General features: G+C 37.4%; 1 protein-coding gene across 3 annotated transcripts in view; it reads right to left on the bottom strand.

Annotated features, from left to right (window-relative positions):
• The window catches only part of IMMP1L (IMP1 inner mitochondrial membrane peptidase-like (S. cerevisiae)), a 20,535-nt gene extending 1,088 nt beyond the window's left edge, over window positions 1–19,447 (bottom strand). The window contains exons 1-5 of one of the 3 annotated variants that reach the window (XM_009334509.1): window positions 19,307–19,428; window positions 18,394–18,482; window positions 17,340–17,466; window positions 3,928–4,038; window positions 115–263 (exon numbers count right to left, since the gene is read on the bottom strand). In XM_009334509.1, coding sequence (XP_009332784.1) covers window positions 213–263; window positions 3,928–4,038; window positions 17,340–17,466; window positions 18,394–18,482; window positions 19,307–19,411 — 483 coding nt within the window. In that variant the 5' untranslated portion in view covers window positions 19,412–19,428 and the 3' untranslated portion in view covers window positions 115–212. Of the gene's footprint in view, window positions 1–114; window positions 264–3,927; window positions 4,039–17,339; window positions 17,467–17,572; window positions 17,979–18,393; window positions 18,483–19,306 lie in introns of those variants that run through there. The other 2 variants (XM_009334507.1, XM_009334508.1) reach the window with 2 other exon arrangements.
• Between the last annotated feature and the right edge of the window lie 530 nt (window positions 19,448–19,977).

Raw genomic sequence — 19,977 nt, 5'->3', positions numbered from 1 at the left:
GAGATGATGTTGAAGAATGAATGCCCTTCTGTGGCTCTAATCCCATAAAAATCTCACAGCCCCTGCTCAAGATGAAGCAACCTAGACAGAAAAAGGTGATGCACTACCTTGTTCCCAAAGCATCTGTCAGTGTGATGTTTATCTTGCTCATTTTCCTTAGAATTTGATCTTAAGGAAGGCATGCAGTCACCTTCCAGGAACAGCAGCTTACTCTAACTGAGTTCATGGAACATCCACAGCACAGAGGGAGCCTTTGCTGCTTTCTATGTGGAGTGAAAAAGTAATTTTTTCAGTTTAAAGAGGAAGCACAGTGCCACGGTTCAGTATTTCAAACCCCAAGACTTGTCCCCAGCAGTAAAGACAATGACAGAAGAGGCAGAGGCAGTTAAGGATGGGCATAGCAAGACAGCATCCACTTACTAGGCTAGGACCGCGCACTGCTAGAAGCTCCCTAGACTTGCATCTGTCAGGCCGCTTGCAGCACTGTGCTAAGTTGCCATCAGCTGGATTGTGCCTGGGCCCTTGGGAAGACAGAAGGATGTATCATTCTCAGCTCCACAAGTTCTGTGGATCTGAAGAAGGCTCAAAGCTCTTTTGTGCAAGTATCTTAGAAAAATACATGTCTTTTTTGGCATGTGCAGTTAGGGAAGAGCATGAGGAACATCTGCTGGTATAGAGAAATACACAGAGGTAACGTCTTGTCTCTATATGCATATTAGCCAGTAAGTTCCACAAAAATGACATACAGAGATACGAACCAACAACAGAAGGATATTTGTGATCTTGGTTAGAAGCAAAGCTACGGAATTCAGGGCTCTGCAGAGGGCCTATGCTGGCTGCAGGCTGGGTGTCAAGTCTTTGGCCTCAAAGGCAAAGGGGAGTAAAAGGGAATAGGAATATCCCATATTACAAATCTAAGCTGATCTGAGTAAAGGCCCAAAGAAGGAAGTTTCTTAGGCCGTTCACTACAGCACAGATCTCACTTCAGGCAACTTAAATCACACCTATTGCAACTTGACTTTCTTTCAGTGAAAGTAATCAAATTTGTTTTAAATGTTGTTTTGACAATTTAGTTTCAAATTTATCACTGTAATCCTAGTGATGGAGTTAGAATGAAAATGATGTTTTATCCAGCCTGCGTGCAGGAGAGAATGCAAAAAACAATACTCATGGTTGGAAAGGAGATGGAACAAGCCTTCTGTGGGAAACAAAGACATGCCACTGTGTGTAGTAATTCCCACGTCTTTTAAAGTTATGACAGAAGTTGACTGTGACTTGTTCATTCAAACTGGCTAGTCCAATTAGCAGCTATTTCCTCTTGCCCGCTTTGGTTTGGCCTACGTAGATTTGATCTGATGGATGGGGGGATAAATGGGGCTAACTAGCTCTTTTGAAGATACACTACAGGTCTGTTTTTGACATGGAGCCTAAGTCCAGGGAATGCACAGGATATCCTACCTAGGACAGGATGAAGCACGAGTTCTGTCAAGTGGGACTCCCTAGGCTTTTACTGAATGTGCAGCTACTTTGATTTCAGTGGCGTTTTTATGGAATGAACTTGTCTCTCAGAGTGGCAGTTGATATGGCGGCAGGGAGAAAAGGGGCAAATAAAATCAAGTATCATTATTGCTGTATGGATTAAAAACAGGTGCACCAACATTGACTGAGACTCTTGGGTCTAAACTTCACAGATGAGCTACAGAGAGATTAACATGTATGTTTTGCCAGGAATAGGTTGCCTAAACAAACTTGGTACAAGCTCGCTCTCTTCTGTTGAAATCCATTACTTCCAAATTAGATTTGGTTTTTTTGCATCCATTACTAAAAACATAACTTAGCATTCAAAGGCACTGTTACATCTGCTTCTCCAAAACCCACTTTAAGATAAAGCCACATAAGCTTCCATTCTCAAGGCAGTAAAAGACTTTTCATGAAAGAGAAGTCAAACCTCTAGTAGGCGACATTAAAAAGCACATATAGGTTTCTTGGCCAGTGGTCTACTAATTAGCTACCACCATGCGGACTAGCTGTATTCTGCTGCCTTTCACCGTAATGTTCAGTAGCAACGTACAATAGCAAGAGCACTGTATTCTAACGTGAATTACCATAAACAACCCAAACTATAAACACTCATTTGAAGAATAAATCTTTTTTGCTTTTGTTAGGCACCACATACTTAAATCTCATTAAAATGTTAATCATCACTACCCTGTATGCACCATCATGAAACAACTGCTATAAAATTTGATTAAATAATAATTTTTATTAAGTTTCAAGTGATTGCATACTATTTTTTTAAACAGACAATATTCTGGAGCCCTAAAGTACTTCTTCAATATATAACATCTGTGTGTAAGTTCCATTCATTTAACAGTTTACTGCTTGCTAAATTTAGGGTTCAGTCCTGTCAGTCACTTCATTAAAGTCTCTCAAACATCTTCCTTGTTGGGGTACAAGCTGGACACAAATTTATTGCTGTAGAGGGATACTGTGAATAATTATGGCTGTCCACATACACAGGTTCTTAATATAGACATTATTTGCTAACAGGCCCCTTAAAGTAGTAAACAGAAGTTTTTCTGTACTAGTACATCAGTTGGAGAATTTTTTTTTTCAGTTGGATTATTAATACCACATTCTTATTAAGAGGGCTGTCAGCACATTAGCATCATTTGTATTTTAGCAGTTAATAATCCAAGCTAAAACTTGGGTCATAAAAATAGCCCATTTAGAATCAGCATTTTTTCCTCTTGTGTACACGGTGAGGCAAACAACACCGAGAAGGAATAGAGAGCACTCAATAAACACTAGGGAAGAACTCAAAGCAAATGCTATCCAGAAAGAACGGAGGTCAGACAAAACTCGGTGGTGGGGCTGAGGGGGACACGTTATTTGAGGTTTAGTGAGCAATTACTGGTTATGGTCAATAGCTGCAAGGTTTTTTGAAAAGTCCTAAGTTGGGTTCATAAAAACTGTAAGAATATAAAACTTTGTTAGATTGGAAAGATCTAATCTTCCCTGCGCATGTAATACAGCTGTGCTAAATTATGTTTTTGTGGATGTGTTGCAATATATGGAGAACGGTTTTCAAAACCTTTTTTTATTGTTCTGAATGGCACCATTTTAAGTCTAGCTTTCTAAAAGCTGGTGCATAAGTCTATAATACATACTCCCTTGTTTCTTGGATTAAACTGTTTATGGAGAGGAAATTGTCTTAGTTTCTTCTTTTTGGTGAGTAAATTAATAACGCAGATAATACGAAAAAGTAGTTCAGTGTGAACTAAAGCTGTAGAATTTTTGAAACAGGAGGAGGAACCATGGAGGTTTATACAATACAATATGAATTCAAAGCATTTTTTAATAAAAATGTGGTGGACAATTACGGTGGCACAGATTTGACTTTACTGTTAAGGCTTTTTCACAGACTTAGTTTAAAAAGCAGCAAGGCCAGTCTACATGTCTGAAGTATGTATGCAAGTCCTAGAAAGAGAACCTTTTCTTCCGTCTTTGTTTTTTGAACTATAGAACTACACTGCTCAAATTACAGCAACAGTGAAATATGCAGCTGCCCTTTTCTACCATGTTGCGGAGGCAAGAATCAAATTAAGGACGGAATGTATATCCATGCAGTAGGGTGTATGTGCGTGTGTGTATGTTTGTGTGTTTATCAGGTTTGGATTTGCTTGCAAAATAATTCATTCAGTTTTCAGAGGCAGCGCAGGCTCAGAGAGTGCTGCTCAAAAAACAAGTCTTCCCTCAAAAGAAACCCCACCGTTGCTGAATTATCCTTTTACAGCAAGTGTTCAAGCTTTCCTTTACATTTGCTTTGGCCAGAGAGTTAAGGAGGCAAGTTTTAATACCTAACACCCAGGCATTAAAAGTGCATTAATGCAACTATTGTTAGATACTATAAATATATATATATACCTTAAAACAAATGCGTCCTCTTATCAGTCCGTAAGGAACAGGTCCATAGCACCTGGAATCTGTAGAATTCCTGAGATTATCACCTTCTAACCAAACATGTCCTTTAGGCACCTATGATTAAGCAATATTGAAATGTAAAAAGAAAACAGAATAGAATGGTATTAAGCATAGTTTGCCTTACAATATGTTTTCTGATTTCTGTGTTCTGTATTTCATGACTGTATAATGAACTAATTTTTTATTGAATCTAGTAAGACACAGTGCCAGATTTGGAGGGATGAGGAGGAGTGCTCCAAAGTATCTGTTCTATCATGTGCTCAAAAAACAATGGTTTGCAACAAAAAATCCAAAATGAAGATGTAAGAGGTTAGACCAATGTGACAGGGTCATTAATTTAATAGACTTCAAAAGAGGTCATTAGGATGTTGACTGAAAATCTGCCCTCCTGTCGCAGTAACAGCATGAACAGGGCAGCCACACACTCATCAACATCCTGGGGCCAGCACCAAGGCTAGACCTGTTAGTAGATTCATGATGAACTAACTGGTAATTGATTGTGACATCAATTACGAATAATCTCATCATTTTATCGGAGTAGGCTTGTCAAAGTTCTAATTAAGATCACAGTTCATTCTATGTGCAGGCAGAATCCACAACACATTATATTGCAATAATGATGATCACAAAACAGCAAATCCCTTTTTATAATTTGAAAATTAATGATGGTGACCTTATACTATATGACAAAGACCTTTCATTGCCTATATATATTATGCATTGACTATATTACATACCATAGATTCATGGCATTCACTGACTGACTCAATACAAAATGAGAAATAGTAACATAGCTGTATTAGTTACCTAAACAAGAGTATGAAGCTTTCATATATGAAAAAGTCGCTGCTGTAAGTCGTAAACCAAGATTTTCGCTTGGAATATACAACACTATTTTGAAACGGTTTTTTAAAAACATTTCAGATATAGATAACCTCTTACAAGTTACCAAATAAAATACTTAATAATTATTTTTTCTAATCTGTTTTTGTTTCTAAAATTCCAAACCAGGCTGAAAATTTAAAAGTAGCAACATGTTCTCAATCTAGATAATATTAACATGGACTTTAAGTTAGCATACATTTTTCCAAAACCAAATATGTACTTGAAACATTACTATGCCTGCAATTCAGAGGGAAAAAAAAAAACCAACCCAGAAACACACCACCCCCCCCCAGTTTCAAATGAAACTCAGAGTTTGAGCAGTATAAACATTAATGTTTTAGAAATAAGCCACATGGACTCATAAATACAATAGTCTACATATACAGAATTCAAGGATAACAGACCAAACAAAACACTCTAGTAGTAAAGTCTGGATGTAAAACATTAAGAATAAAACCAGGTCCCCCAGATAAACATTTGAGGAAAATGCAGTTGACATGTAATTTTTGGTACTTCTGGATATCTGGCCACTTAACACTTATTGGGAACCTTGTCTTTAAATAAGGCTGTTCAGCTCTCGCTTAGTCATGCTCCCCTCTGCCTGTTTCCAGAGTAGGATCTGAGGATAGCACGCTACCCGAGAGTCCCTTTGTTGAGCAGTGGCAAACGTATAAGCTACGGATTAAGAACCAACAGTTCGTCTCTGTCAGCGGCAAAAAGAGATACTCGTCATGAAAAGCATATGTGAGCCTGTCCATCTTCTCCCAGTCCCGTCCCCCCCCCGTATTTCTCTGGTATCCAGGACAGGTGCTTTGGGCATGTCAGAGGGCACACATACCTGCCTCAACATTTTAGAATCTGTATGTGGAGCTGTAGACCAGCAATATGTCTAAACCCTTTTGAAACCTACCGAGACTGTCTCCTTCCACAGTCTCCTGTATAAAGGAGTGCCGCCTTGTTTGTTTTAAACTGATGATCTAGTTCTATCAAGGTCCTTTACTTCTTGTTCTCCCAGTCCTTCAATACAGGATTTCCATATTCAGCCTGTCTGCCACCTTTGTTATTTTGTAGGCTTATCAGATTGCTGGCATGTGCCTAGAAGAGCTTTCTCTGGGAAGGCCAGTTGGTTTCAGCTAGATGACTTTGGCCCTCCTCCTACCCAAGCAGCTTTGCAAACAAAATAACCAAACAGAAGTCAATTTAAAATAAATAAATTAACAAAAAAAAAATCTATCCAGAGTCAAATGACCTGTGTAGAATATACATCTCATCACATGCGGACATATGTTTTGATAGGTGTCCATCTGAGAATGTACTGACATTCCTCTTTTCCTCAAAGATTCTGTGGTATACAGCCTATTTAGCATGTGCAGCAGCAATTGTTACGTTAGTTGGATATTCGTCTTCACTTATTTGCAGCGTACCCACCTAAAGCATTCACCGTGTCCACATCTTACATGAGTTTGTTTTTCAGGTGCGTATTACAATGCAAAGCAGCGTTCTGACCTTTCTGGTGCAAACTCTCCTGTCCAGCATCTACCAGAATTACAAACCATACATCAAACTACTGCAATTTTGAAAGACTATCTCAGCAAATATACAAAAAGGAGAAGCATGAATTGCTATGAAAGGAAGATTTTTTTAAAAAATGAAATAAAAAAGCAAACTCGCATTAACATTTCACATTTCTGAAAAAGCGTCACTTCTTGCAACGTGCTACTGTTTCACACAGAGGACACTACCAGCTCCCCTTCTACTTTACTGGTTCCCATGCTTTCCCACTTGCCCCGATTCATAGGCAGAACATGAAGCTCATCGGTTACTATGTGAAATAAGGACCCAGTCATAACACAAGTATATCCAAACACTTCTAGACCTTCCCGTCTTTCTTCCATGCTCCAAAAGTATAAAAAATAAGGGGTTTACCACCTGTGGCCCATCACTTACTACTTCTAATGCTACTAATAATTACTTGTTTAGACAAGATGTTCATAGTTTGCACTCCAGATAGAACATTTGCAATAAAGTATATTCCTGTATCCTGAAATTCACCACTTTGGTAACTTTCGTAGTTCTCCATGGAAGGTATGACAGGACCCTATACCTCTAAATTTGTTGTTCAGAGTACTGTCACAATGTATGATTCATCTAGAGATAATACAGTATAATACCTTTGTATGGTGCCTGTCCATCATCTAGGCACTTCACTACAACCTAGAATTAAGACAAGCAATAAAAATCACATGAATGACATGACAATGTAAAACCAAATACCAGTGACAGGCCATAATCATTAATTTAAAAAAAAAAAAAAAAGAGTTGTTTACACTCCATTGAAATAAAGGCTAAAGCCAGAATCCTTCAACGGTTTGTGCACCAAGCTATTTCTAGACCAGATCACTGATTTCCGTGGGATTACTCACATTGATTAAAGTTAACTTTGAGTATCAACCTTTGCAGAATCAGGACCCAATCTGAAACATCTCAAAGCTATGCAAGCACAGTAGCTGGGAATAAGATAAATTTTTAACCAAAGAAAAAAAAAAACCTATGGAAAACTTGTATTTGCAGTAAGAATATATTAATTACACACCAATAGGCTGCTACTGCCAAAAAACCCAAGGCAATGGGAAAGCCACTTACTTGACAATTCACAACGTTGCATTTTGGTATGTCCAGGCCATAGACCTCTTTAGACAAAATTAATTGTATCTAAGAAATACAACTGAAATCACAGTTACCATTACTACACACAGAAAGATTGCGAATACAAAAGATACTGAGAAGAGTGCCAAAAGCATTTAACTTAGGCTGGGCAGCATTTCAGTTCTCCCTTACACATAGGCCAGAACTAAGATGCGAGCGTCTCACAAGCCCAACAACTGAATTTTCAAACAACTAACCAGCAGGTCACATGCAAAACCAGCGATTCCACAGCAGCGCAGGTTCATGCGCAAACAGGCTGCCTCTGATCGTCTGCAGACTACTCTTTGCCTCAGCAACCCTTATGCCTCTGGTTTTGTGCAGATGATCTGAGGATTTATTTCCAAGGAACAGCAGTTCTCAGGCAGAACCGGTTGTCTGAGGTGCAGCTTATATGCATGAGAATACAGCACACTGAGCAGACACATGACTCTTCCCCCTTCTCCCTTCCAAGGCTCCCAGGGCTCTAGTACAGGAGCAGATAGACCAGAAGAGCAAGACTATCATTTAGAAGAACTGAGCTTGCAGCAGTAGCTTATTCTGTTTCAGATCAGATAAATAAGCATCTTTCACTGCGACAAACCGGCTGAATTTGCAGAGCTGTTGTCATTTACTTAGTGGTATAGTTAAAGTGGCAAAACTGAAGTACAGGTCAGGTATTTGATGCATACTTATTAGCATAAAACATTAATTTACATAAATGGACGGGGAATCAACAAAGAATTATATTCTTGTGGTCTTTTTTACATGACACCAAATTTTGTTCAAGTAATCTCACTAACTTCAAAACCAAGAGATGAGATGCCTGCGCTGCATTAACTGGCATACTAGAAAACTAATATACTGCAAATAAGATTAACGGATTAAATTATCTGCATCAAAAATACCCCCAAACCCAACTAAATGAAAATAGGCTTTTGTGGTCTGGGTTGGGTTTTTTTGTTTTGGTGGGGGTTTTTTTGGTTTGTGATTTTGGGGGACTTTGCGGGGAGGTACTAAAGATGGAGAAATAGGGATTTTTAATAAATAAGTGGAGAATTATAAACATGAATCTCTCGCAATCTCTCCTTTTGGAATTCCAAGCAGTCTGTGTTTGTCAGAGAACATCAGCATGTACAATCAGCTGGGAGTAGATGAAGTTTGAACTTTCGTAAGGTCACAGGTATTCACATCACCTCCAGCAATATCAAAGTTTCAAACTTAAGAAGAACTTTAAATCATTCCCATCTTTTCTTTTCAGTTGAGAGGCTTCCTTCTTGAGCTATGATAAGAACTAATCTCAGCGCTGGACAAAAGAATAAAGTCTGCAAATTCTCATCTATCCCTACTAAGATCTATTTAAGTGCCTCCTACTTTGGTACAGGCAACAAATGTAATTGCTTCATGGCCTGCGGGTGTTCACTGAACAAAAGAAGCTTTTGTGAACAAACCACAGGTGTTACCTTTCTTGATTAAAGTGAAATATGATGAAAGAATCTACAATATCAAATGACAAATTTACTAAATACTGATTAAATTGCCTTATTTAAGTAAATTGCATCTAGTTAGGATAAAATATACACCACAGAAATGCGGGAGTTTGTTTTATCACTCTACACTTAAAGTCTCACATAACTATTCCTTAATCCTTTATTTATTAATTCAGAACCAAGAGTGAATAATGCTTAACAGATACTCTTTTTTAATGATCCAGTTGCCCTAGGCACCATTTCTGCAGGCTTATCGTAAATGTTGTTCATATTAAGGTTGCCATCTATATAAAACCCAACAACATTAATTAGCTCAATGTTTTCAAAGTCAGCATAAGCGTTTACATTTCCTTTCTTGCGCTGGAAAAAGCTATGAAATGGTAGCAGCCACACTGGAACTTTAACAGTATAGCAGATCTTAAATCAGCATCTTCTAAGTATCGCTAAAAGGCTGAATGACCTGGAATGTCATACTTCTTAAAAGAATATAACAGAATGAATTTACCTTAAATTCATAGGTACTTCCGAACAGTTTAGCATTTTCCTTTTATTTATTGAACAGTTTAAGCTGCTTATGAATAAGACATAATGTACTTGGCCCAGTTTGTTTAAATACACATATTAAAAAGAATACATTGTGACCTTGGTCCAGATTATTATGAGAAAAGATGACAATGAAACACTAACAGGTTTTTATACAGAAATTAAATTCACTGTGATGAAATATTTATATTATGAACTCATTCTCTAATATTAAGTCATTGGTTCTTTTAATAGAAAATTTATAAAGAGGTAAGATATGAAGACTCGTCTAGCTTTAAGTTTCGAAATTAATTATTAACTAATATTAAAATCACATAACCTTCAACGGTAGCAATGTTAACTCATATACTACAAGCAAACTAAAGTATATTAACTTAGGTTTGAATTTGTAAGACATTTTTCTCTATCGTGCAAGCATACCGGTTGAGCGTTGTTCTTTAATAAAAATTTGGGGAAGCTGTTACAGTAATCTGTCGAAGCATTCATTGGTTATTTGAATGTTTGGTTTTTAACTATTGTTGCTCCTTCTAAACCTTGTGTAACGCACAAATAGCTGCTGCTGTTCCTGAGCTTGCTTACTTGGATCTTAAAAGGTTTGATCACTGCACTCGCTGCTTTATGGGAAAGGTCACAGAATTTGCACGTCAGAAATATCTGTGCCAGTCAAATGACGAAAATATATGCTTTCTCTCAGTATCACTTTTTGGCTGTTGCAAAAGTTTTCAACTGTGTTAAATAATAATTCAAACACTTGCACGCATCGTTTACTTTACTTCTATAAATATTCTCATTTAATATTCAGATCTAGAGCATATTGTTAAATATGCTGATCTGAATCAGCCTGAAAAGCTATATATCCAATTTTTAAAATCTCTAGCTGCAACCCTGAATTTAAATTATTAGCCATCATTCCTTTTCTAAAAGTATTATGTTAAAATTAGAACCAACTTAATAGAATTAATAAAAACTGAGCAAATATTACTGTCGTGAAGAATAATGCGCAGATTTTGCACACGCTTTTTACAACATCCCTCTTTGCATTAAAACAATGGTTCTCTTTTGAAAACAAAATCACTTTGCTTTAAATAGTGAAAAGTTATCGAAGTTTTTTAATCCACTACAGTTTTGAAATTTTCATATTTTATAGATGTTGGTAGACCAAAACGTTCAAAAACAGATCTCCTAGCTACATTTAGGAACTCCTGAAAAAAAAATGCAGAATACTTCTGTGATTCATCAGTCCAGACTATTATTAACTTTCTTGATTTATAGAAGATCAATATTTTGGAAGAAAATATTGATTACAAATCCAGCAAAGATTACTTAGCAGTTTGCATAGACTTCTCTCATAGCAATCATTAAGAAGGATTTGATTGTTTTCTTCTCTGAAAACAGATGATGTAACAGGGTCACCCTAAAGTATAGGTTTGAGAACAAAAAACCTCCAGGTTCAAACCCCAGCTGGAACTTGCTGGTTAAAACACAAAACCCATCACCATCACTGGGATGCCCTGGACAAAGGCATACCTGTACAGAGTGATCTAGGTATGCCTTTGTAGCAACAAGTCTGGTAGCAACAATGGCTGATAAATACTCTGAGCAGGGTTAAGGAATCTTAAAAGTATCATCTTGCCAGTGCCATCAGGAGTGACCTGAATCTCTGCTAATCAATCTAAGGCCTCAGCTCTGCATGATCTCATCATTTAAGACAGTCAAAAGGCCTTAGCTAGTATGTATAGAGGAGGAAAAAAAGTGAAATAGGTCCTTCATTCAGACGTGAAGCTGATATAGGCAGAGTAAAACTTGTGCTCAAAAACTTCAGGGAGTCCTTGAGTAGTTGGTTTCATCATCCTGAGCAGCTTCCTAGAAGTTATTACTGAACTTGGAGCAGAGGAATAACAGAATCAAAATCTTGAAGGTTCAAACTGATCTGACCAGTACAGCCAAGACTGTATTCCACACAGGAAAAGCAGCTAGCACTATAAATTCAGAAATGACTGATCTTGAAAGAACCTTCTCTGAAATCAACGAGGAGATTTCTTTATGGTTTTCTTTCAGGAATGAACTGGCTGAACAGAAGAACCAGGGCAATGTGTCAGAGCCTGGGCAGTGCTCTCCCCCACCCCAGTATAGCTGGCCTGTACTCAAGGCCAGCTGATGCAGTGCAGCTGTCTCATCTCAGTTCAGACCATGGCGAAGAAAGAGTTGTTTGAGAAAGAGATGTAAGAGACCTCAGTGGGAGCTCATTCAGGAGCTGCGTTTAAGCTCAGCCTCTCACTGCTGTCCCATGCCTGAGCTATGGTGCAGGCATGCCCACATCTGGCCACCCACCTCCCTGACCCCACAGATGTGAGGATAAGCTATGGCAAACGGTACCAGTGCTGTTGTGTCAAGTCATGCCACTCGTATGTTCGTGAAATATGAAAAACAAAACTGCAAAGGTAAAGAGACCAATCCACTTGAGCAGAAGAAACCCTGGAAATACTGGAAAGTAGATGGATAAAATTCTTTGTGTTTCTTTTCCCTTGAATAATTTAGTTTTGATAAATCAGAATTTTGATTTAAAATTACTTCTCAGAAAATTCAAGATTAGCTCTAGTCAAGAACTCTCTGTACTGGGATATAGAGGGATCTGCAAACCAAACAAATCTGCAAACTAATCAAATAGTCCAAATCAGTCCTCTCTTCCCACCAGACATTTAGAGTAACTTTCAAGCCTCTAGAACACTAGAACTAAGGAGAAGAAGAAAGAGTAAGACAGATATTTTCCTTCCTCCTGACTGGCAACTATTAAAACTTAGATTAATGAAATAATAAACCATGAGTGTAAACTAGCTATTAAGATACTAAGGACAAAGGAAAAAGAACCAGTGTTTTGAGAATTTTATTTTTAATTGCTATTTAGGATATTTTAAAGAGACCATCCAATGGTATTGAGCGCTCTGAAATATCAAAGCACTTTTCAGTGTCTTATGTTGAGCATCCAAAATCTGTAGTACCGTCTAGTGATTAAGATATTGTGTTGTTTAACGTTACGTTATTCTTAGTACCCACATAATATTCTTACTGCATTTGACAAGGACTGTTTAAGAGTTAACAGTGCTGCGTAAGACCACTTCTCTGATCTGCAAACACAGTAAGATGCATTATCTTCAGAATTATGTTAGCTCTAGAGTTAACCACAGGATGAAGAGATGCCATCTCCGCAATGAGCCTCATTTTAGCACAAGGTAAACATACTTCCCCCACATCAGCTAGTCTCAGAGCATTAGTGGTGCGTTGTGATTGATTACCAGCAGAGTGTTGCTGAGATATGGATTTGTATCTCAGCTTTTTATCACTATGACTTGCAAAAGGCAGTTCCTTATTTACAGACTCTAGCTGTATTAAGTGACATTATTAGGTACTACTTTTGTTTAAGCGACACAAAGGCTTACCATATTGGTGGTTTATGACATACAAGCTGTTTTAATCTGATGACTTACCCCTCACTTTTTCAATTTGTAAATAGGAGCTGCAGCGCAAGAACATATGGTACTAAAGAAATTAAAGCTAAAGTAAATGGCATTAAAACAAATTCAAATATAACAATAGGATACTCAATCTGAATTATAAACCTGGATCTGTATTAAGACTTTTAAAAACAGGAAACAAAAACCTAAATATGAAAATTAACCTTTCAGGTGTTTTTTTAAAGACCACTTCAGGGGTTTACTGTCATTGAGTAATTTCCTTATTAACCATTATTTCCTTAATAACCATTATTTCCTTATTAATCCATTACTTAGATCTTATAGTTAAATGAGTAAATAATAAAGATATTTTTTAATAATTGAAACCAGGTCTGAATACCACATTACTAAGAATTAGTTGTTTACCTTTTTAACTTTTGGGTTCATACCACATTACTTCTGACACAGTAGAAGTATGTTATTCATTCTTAAATGTTTATTACAGTAAATACACTTGCTTGTATCTATAAACACTATCATTGAGCACAAAACCAAAAAAGAGCCCAGCAAAACTGCTAGCCTAATGCTCATATTCCATATCAAATATCAATAAAAAGGCAATGAAAAGAAAAATTACATTTTCCTAACTTTGTAATACTATAGCAGCTTACTCAAAAAGGGAATTTCATTATACTTTTCATGTAAATAGGAAGATTTCCCTCATTATTATTCTGCAGATAAGCTCCAGCCTCTAGCACATGAAGCACCATGTACCATAAAGGCTCCAAAGTAAGATGTTCCTTATGTACTTAAATTTTAATTTCAGCACGTGCTCAATTTATACCCATCAATTTGATATGTGGGATTAGTTCTATCAGCTTGTAATCCAACAATGACTTCATCAAAGACAGTTTTTTGGTACAGCCTTACACTTAGTGCACTCTGACAAAAATAATTTTTCTCATATAATGTATTACTTCAGCTAAGTAGAGCAGCAAAAGTCTTTTTATACCACTATGCAGACTTACGCATAACTACCACTGCTACACTGCATTTCTACTCAACTGAACTATCTCTTTTCAGAACAACTTATTCAACTTATTGAATGATTTTATTTTTCATTTTTATTATAGCTTGGAAGGTTGGTTTGTTGTTTTTTGGGGTTTTTAATCTACAGGTATCTACTTGGTTGTTTGCAGCAATAAAGTATCTCATCTGTGTAATTTTACAGAGAGCAAACTGTAAACAGAGTTCTCCGTTCTCCTATCTGTATATATAAGCCATCCTGAGAAGTATATTCATGAATGAAACAGGCTTGGAAGCAGGATCCGATTTTAGCATTCTCTTAGGCTTCAGAGTAAGAATCATATACGCTAGTGCTTCTAAGCACAAAAATCCCTAACTTAAAATCTGTAAAATATGCCAACACTAACATTGACACAGTCTATGCAGACTAAGCACAATTCCTACTAACATGACTATAAGGATTCTCCACTGGGGCGACAAGAGAAGCAGCTGCTTAGAGGTGGTTTCACTCTCAGCTGCGTTAAGTATGTTGTACTGCCATTATTCTGACATCTGCAGTAACTGGCTAACTCATAATACCTACCCATTAGGTGGCAAACACCGGCAAAGAATGAAGCAGGGGTTCATACTACCTAATTTGGTAATATTTCTGGCACCTGATACTTTGTATTTACTGTACTGTAATAAGTTTGCAAACATGACAGTAAAGATTCACTATCACTCCCCAAACAGGAGACAAGTTAGTCAAGGAAAGCTGAGCAGTTCACTGTAATAAAAACAAAACAATCCTCTGACCTGACATACTTTGGAGTCACTGCATTCAAGTATCACTCAAGAGATTTCTCATTTTAAAAAAAGCAGTTAGTAGCCTAATATAAACAACAAAACTCATGGCAATTTCTAGGCTTTGCTCGCTTAAAGAGTGCCTGCAATTGTACCTTTCTCTGGCAGCCAGACACCCGGGGCAGCCCTTCTGGCCATTTGGGATCCTAGCCAAGGCCCTTCCTCAGTTTCAACAATCTTTTTTTCAAAAACCCAACTCAGGTTAATTCTTCTCAAGGAAGTATCAACAAAAGAAATAGCCGGTTCTCTGTACCTCTGATGCTGCTATTTGCTTTGAAGAATCTTGTGTTTGAATTAAGAGAAAAAGTACATAGCACAGTGATTCACTAAAATAAGGAATCTGATTAGACAATTACCTAAATACAGACACATATCACTTTTTCCCTTCCCAACAGAACAATTTACTTAGTGAATAATCCAGTGTAAGTTATGAGCATAAAGTGCAGATATCTATGTTGAGAATATACTCTTCTGTAAAGGAAGCGTCTCCTGAACAGATGGAAAGATCTACCTCTTCAAGAGCCACTAAAGACAGGAGGAAAACAGGCATGCACTAACAAACGAAAGCATTTCCATTTAGATCGTTTCTCCCCCTAGATACAAGTAATGATGTAAGAACTAAGCAAGCCTGCACGTCACTTTGCTGTGTTTCCACACATTAGCCTTTATGAAAAACATACACAGGAAAACAGGAAGAGGACTCTGCATTCCTCCTCCTCTCATTCTCCTTGCATTTTGTATTAAAATTGAAGACAAGAAATCTTGCACCTAGGGCAGAAATTGTTCTGCTGGATATTCATTTGATTAGCTCAGGGTTTCCCGAAAGGCTGACATCCTGTTAAGTACGAATCCTTCCTGAACTTCCTCTTCAAGGCTAAGACAAGGGAGGAACAAGATGCTCAGAGAAACTCAGTTTGCGTCTTCTGTCAGCATACACAGAATTCAGGTTTCCATTTCAGGTCATTCTGCTCTGGGAAATTCATATTTCATCTAAATTACTACTCCCATAGGAGCTAGAAAATTTCTTCAACTTGGTAAGAAAGGTGGGTTGGGGTTCTTTGGGGTTTTTTTAGTTTTTTCCTTGGTTAAACGGTAACACAATTTGATTTACGGAAAAACCAAATGCTCTGTCCTCCCCTTCAAAACTAACAGAGAATGAGTGCCTTCTTTCTGTCCACGAGTGACAGAAGTGTAAATAGAAGTTGCAGTGGTACTGGCACTTGATCGGAATGGCAGATTAGAGGCAGGTGCCTGAAACGTCTTCCCTCAACACCGGAGTGGAAGACACAACAACTTCAACCCCTCAGAACAGGGTATGAATCATATCCTTGCTTTCTGGTCCTAGGTCTTGACTAAAGCCAGACACTGAATCTAGACACAATGTTGACAAGAATTTTGCCGCTGATTTTAGTTAAGGTCAGACTCCACTTATCTGCTTGATACAAATGAAGCAATGGTACCTGAAGGCACGCTGGTGAAGTTGGCTGTCTTCATGGTAGCTAAACTCTCAAAGGATTTATCACAAACAGTAGCTGGCTGCAGGGAGTGTTCCATAAAATTCTCTACCTTCACAGCACAGGACTTTAGCTATGGGCCAGATGGCAATTCTTCTCATTCCAATTGTGAGAATGAAGTGGATATGAAAAGGCAACAGAGTATCTTTTAAGATTCAAAACACATGTGCAAAATCTGATGTCTCCACAAGGTGCTAACAGAGGTAATGGTCAAACATGCTTTTGGGAAAAAAACCTACATTTTTCTGTGATCATGATTTCTGATGATTTTTCTAATGATAGCCTAAAAAGAAGTTGCTGAAAACATTTTGTCACAAATTTTTCCAAATGCTTGTTAAGTCTATCTGCGTAAGGGCAAGTAAGCATTAAGAATATTTTTTCCTTTTTATTTCATCTTGTTACCTGACTTTTTGGACAAGTTAGGAAAATTACTACTTTTCCAACCATATTCAGAAAAATTAAAATATTGTTACATTGAAATACAGAGATACACTAAAGTATAATTTTGAAAGCAAAATCCTCAAAGCTATTGCAGAGACAAAATTTTCACTTCTTAATGTTTAAAATACAGAAACAGTTTTGCCTTAAGACCAAGCCCTTGAGTCTGCCATCTGTACTGCACTTTATGCAGAGAATTTGAGAGTATTCTTGCAGGGAAGAAGACCTAAGCAAAGGGCAGCGCAAAAATATCATCTGCCTACACTTCCTACAAAGTGACAAAAGACACTGAGAAAGACAGCTTGCCATAAACAGAGTTTACAAATTACAACATTTTACTGTACATATACAAGAAAGAAAGAATAATTTATGAACGTCGTACTTTATGATTTATGATGATACTCAAATATTGCAAATCCTTTACAGACTACCAGGCCTACTTAAGTAATCATTAATTTACAAAGCAAGAAACTAATACTTACATAGCTGTGACTCTTAAGGAAATCTGAAGGGTTGCTTGTGCAGACTTTATCCCCTTCCAAGCCAATTACTCTTTTACAGATATTTGATTTGGGGTCATTTGGGCTTTTCACAATTACAATATCTCCTCTGAGAGGAAAAAACAGAAACAAAAAACAAATAGAAGAACTCTGTACAAACTATTTGGCTTGAATACATGTGTATCAATGTGTATACTCCAAAAATATTCACATACATTAAAGATACTTCCTTCTGCTGAAAAGTCTTGTCTACAATTTTGGTTTCTTCAGTTTTACTCAGGGTGTAATTTTTCACGCAGTTTTTAAAGTACATTTGGAGAGATTCTTTGTTATTTAGATAATTTATGAAACATTTAAGACTACATTTTAATTGCCAATGCTCTAATGAAATGAATGCCATTTACCTTGATCCTGTTGCTACATGAATATGGAACAGAACAGATTCCATGTTCCTAAATGTTATTGAAGTTCCATTGGAAGAATAACATTTGGTCAAATGTCTAATCTGAGTTTGTAAGACCTTATATTACTTTTGCCTCCTGATTATATACATTAGAATGTACAGTGAAACAGTACACAACAAAATGGGCGAGGGCCTTGAGCCTACTGTGATCTACAACAGTAATAAAATGACATTTGATAAACAGTACTTATACCATTTGGTCACTTTCCTAACAACCTATCTGAGCACAGCAATACCTACAGCTTGGTTGGCAAGCGAGACAAAACTGCTTAGAGAGAAGTTACAGTCACACAATAGAACTGTTTTAGGGAAAAAAAATGGGAGTTTTTCCATTTTTTGGACAAAGCTGTAAAAGTGACATAGACTATATCCTAAACAAATCCTGACAAGTTGTTCAATGGGCTGTATGTCTTGGATTACTTTAACTTCCATCAGACACAATGGGAGGAGATTTATGAAAAATTAAAATTTAGAAGCAGAAGAATCTATGAAAAATAAAGGACGGATAGAATGTGGTTATTGACAAGCTCTGGCAAATGGAATGTAAAATCTAGTCTCAACAAAGGAGCATACTTTCGAATGCAATAAAAGTGGCGGCTAAGGTTCTCCGAAAAGACAATATCAGAATTTTGAATGGTTGGTTCCATTGAAGGTCCAGAACACTGCAAATTAAAAATAAATGAGAAAACATTACTATTTCCAATTACTTTTATCTAAAATACATTAATATTCAAATTATTTGCTAATAAATTAGAAAAGGTGTAATGTAAAGAACAACTAAAAACATGAGATCCTCCAAGGAACATCTGATACAATTAAAAGGTGAGGACAGCCTCCAGAGCACCTGTAACTCTGTTACAGCTCCGTATTCACTCAGGATTAGTCCTGAACCGCACTAGGTGCTACGAGCCCTTACGGATTTATTTCAGCACCTAATCTGCAGGAGCAGTGCTGAGCTCTGCCAGCTTGCCCCTTTCTTCAGCCTCTGTAAAAGAGAAGCATCACCGGAGCTTCAAGAGCAGCTCACAGCCAAAATCCACTACATCCAGCAGCAGTATCTGCTAGGTTTAGAAACGGGGGGGGGGGGGGGTGGGGGGGGGAGTGCAGAAGGGACACACGACAGGACACAGCATAAAACATCCAGAGATCTGCCCAGAGTTGGAAACAAGAGCATTTCTTATGGCATTATTAGTGACTCCAGTCTTTCTGAAAGAACGTACTCTGCAAAATACTTAATCACAGTTTCCCGTGTGCTTCAGTGACGCCTCAAGCAGTCACTTGGCAAGAAATACGAACGCCTGAAGTAGAAATAACTTTCATAAAGGCTGGACCTGCCTCCAAAAAAAATGAGCATTTACTAAACACACTTTGAAAAAGCTTGAAAAAAAAAATCATGAAGAAACCTGAAATATTAGCATTATCACATATAACAATTTCAGTATTATAGTTTTATTTTCTTTTAAATGTCATGAAAATGAAAAGTTACCACAACAATTCCTCCAAGGTACTCAAAGGCACAATGCGCTATGCAGCCATATTGCACAGTATACCCAAGAAATCGAAAGGTTTTTCCTAGGACATTGCGAAGCATGGTACAACGTTACGTCGTTCAGCTGGTTCTAGTCTATAGTAAAACAGAAGAATATCATTCATTTGATAACAAACCACCTAACATTTACAAAACTATCTTTTGTATCTAACAACCGGTGGACAATATTTTTAAAAATAGAACAGTGAATAAAAACAACAAATAATCAGATATATCTGAGGAGATGAATATAGTTTAAACTGAAATGCCATCAAGAAGTCTTTAGTTTACTACGCAGACACCTCCATGTGTACAATCAATTGACCCCCCCTCACCAGCTTATTAGTAAGATTCAGTTGAGTAGGAGCTGAAACAAACAAAAAAACCAACAAAACAACCTTTGCCAAACTAGAGTAATTAATGGGAGAGAATTGTGTCAGTGCTCTCCGCTGACTCAGCTGGGCTGCTTTTACCCAAGACCGCAGGCAGGCTAACCTGCCACATGTCTAAATATCTGCAACAGTTAGGAGGACACCCTCCCCTCCACTAGGCTGAATGGAATCTGGAAAGCTGTAATCATACCTTTAATGCAGGCTTCGCCTTCCTGACTGGACCACATACTGTAACTC

This window comes from Pygoscelis adeliae, unplaced genomic scaffold (genome assembly GCF_000699105.1).
Source record: "Pygoscelis adeliae isolate BGI_AS28 unplaced genomic scaffold, ASM69910v1 Scaffold171, whole genome shotgun sequence".
NCBI lineage: Eukaryota > Metazoa > Chordata > Aves > Sphenisciformes > Spheniscidae > Pygoscelis > Pygoscelis adeliae.
Note: the sequence above shows the minus strand (reverse complement) of the source record. Positions and strands in the feature narration are given on the sequence as shown.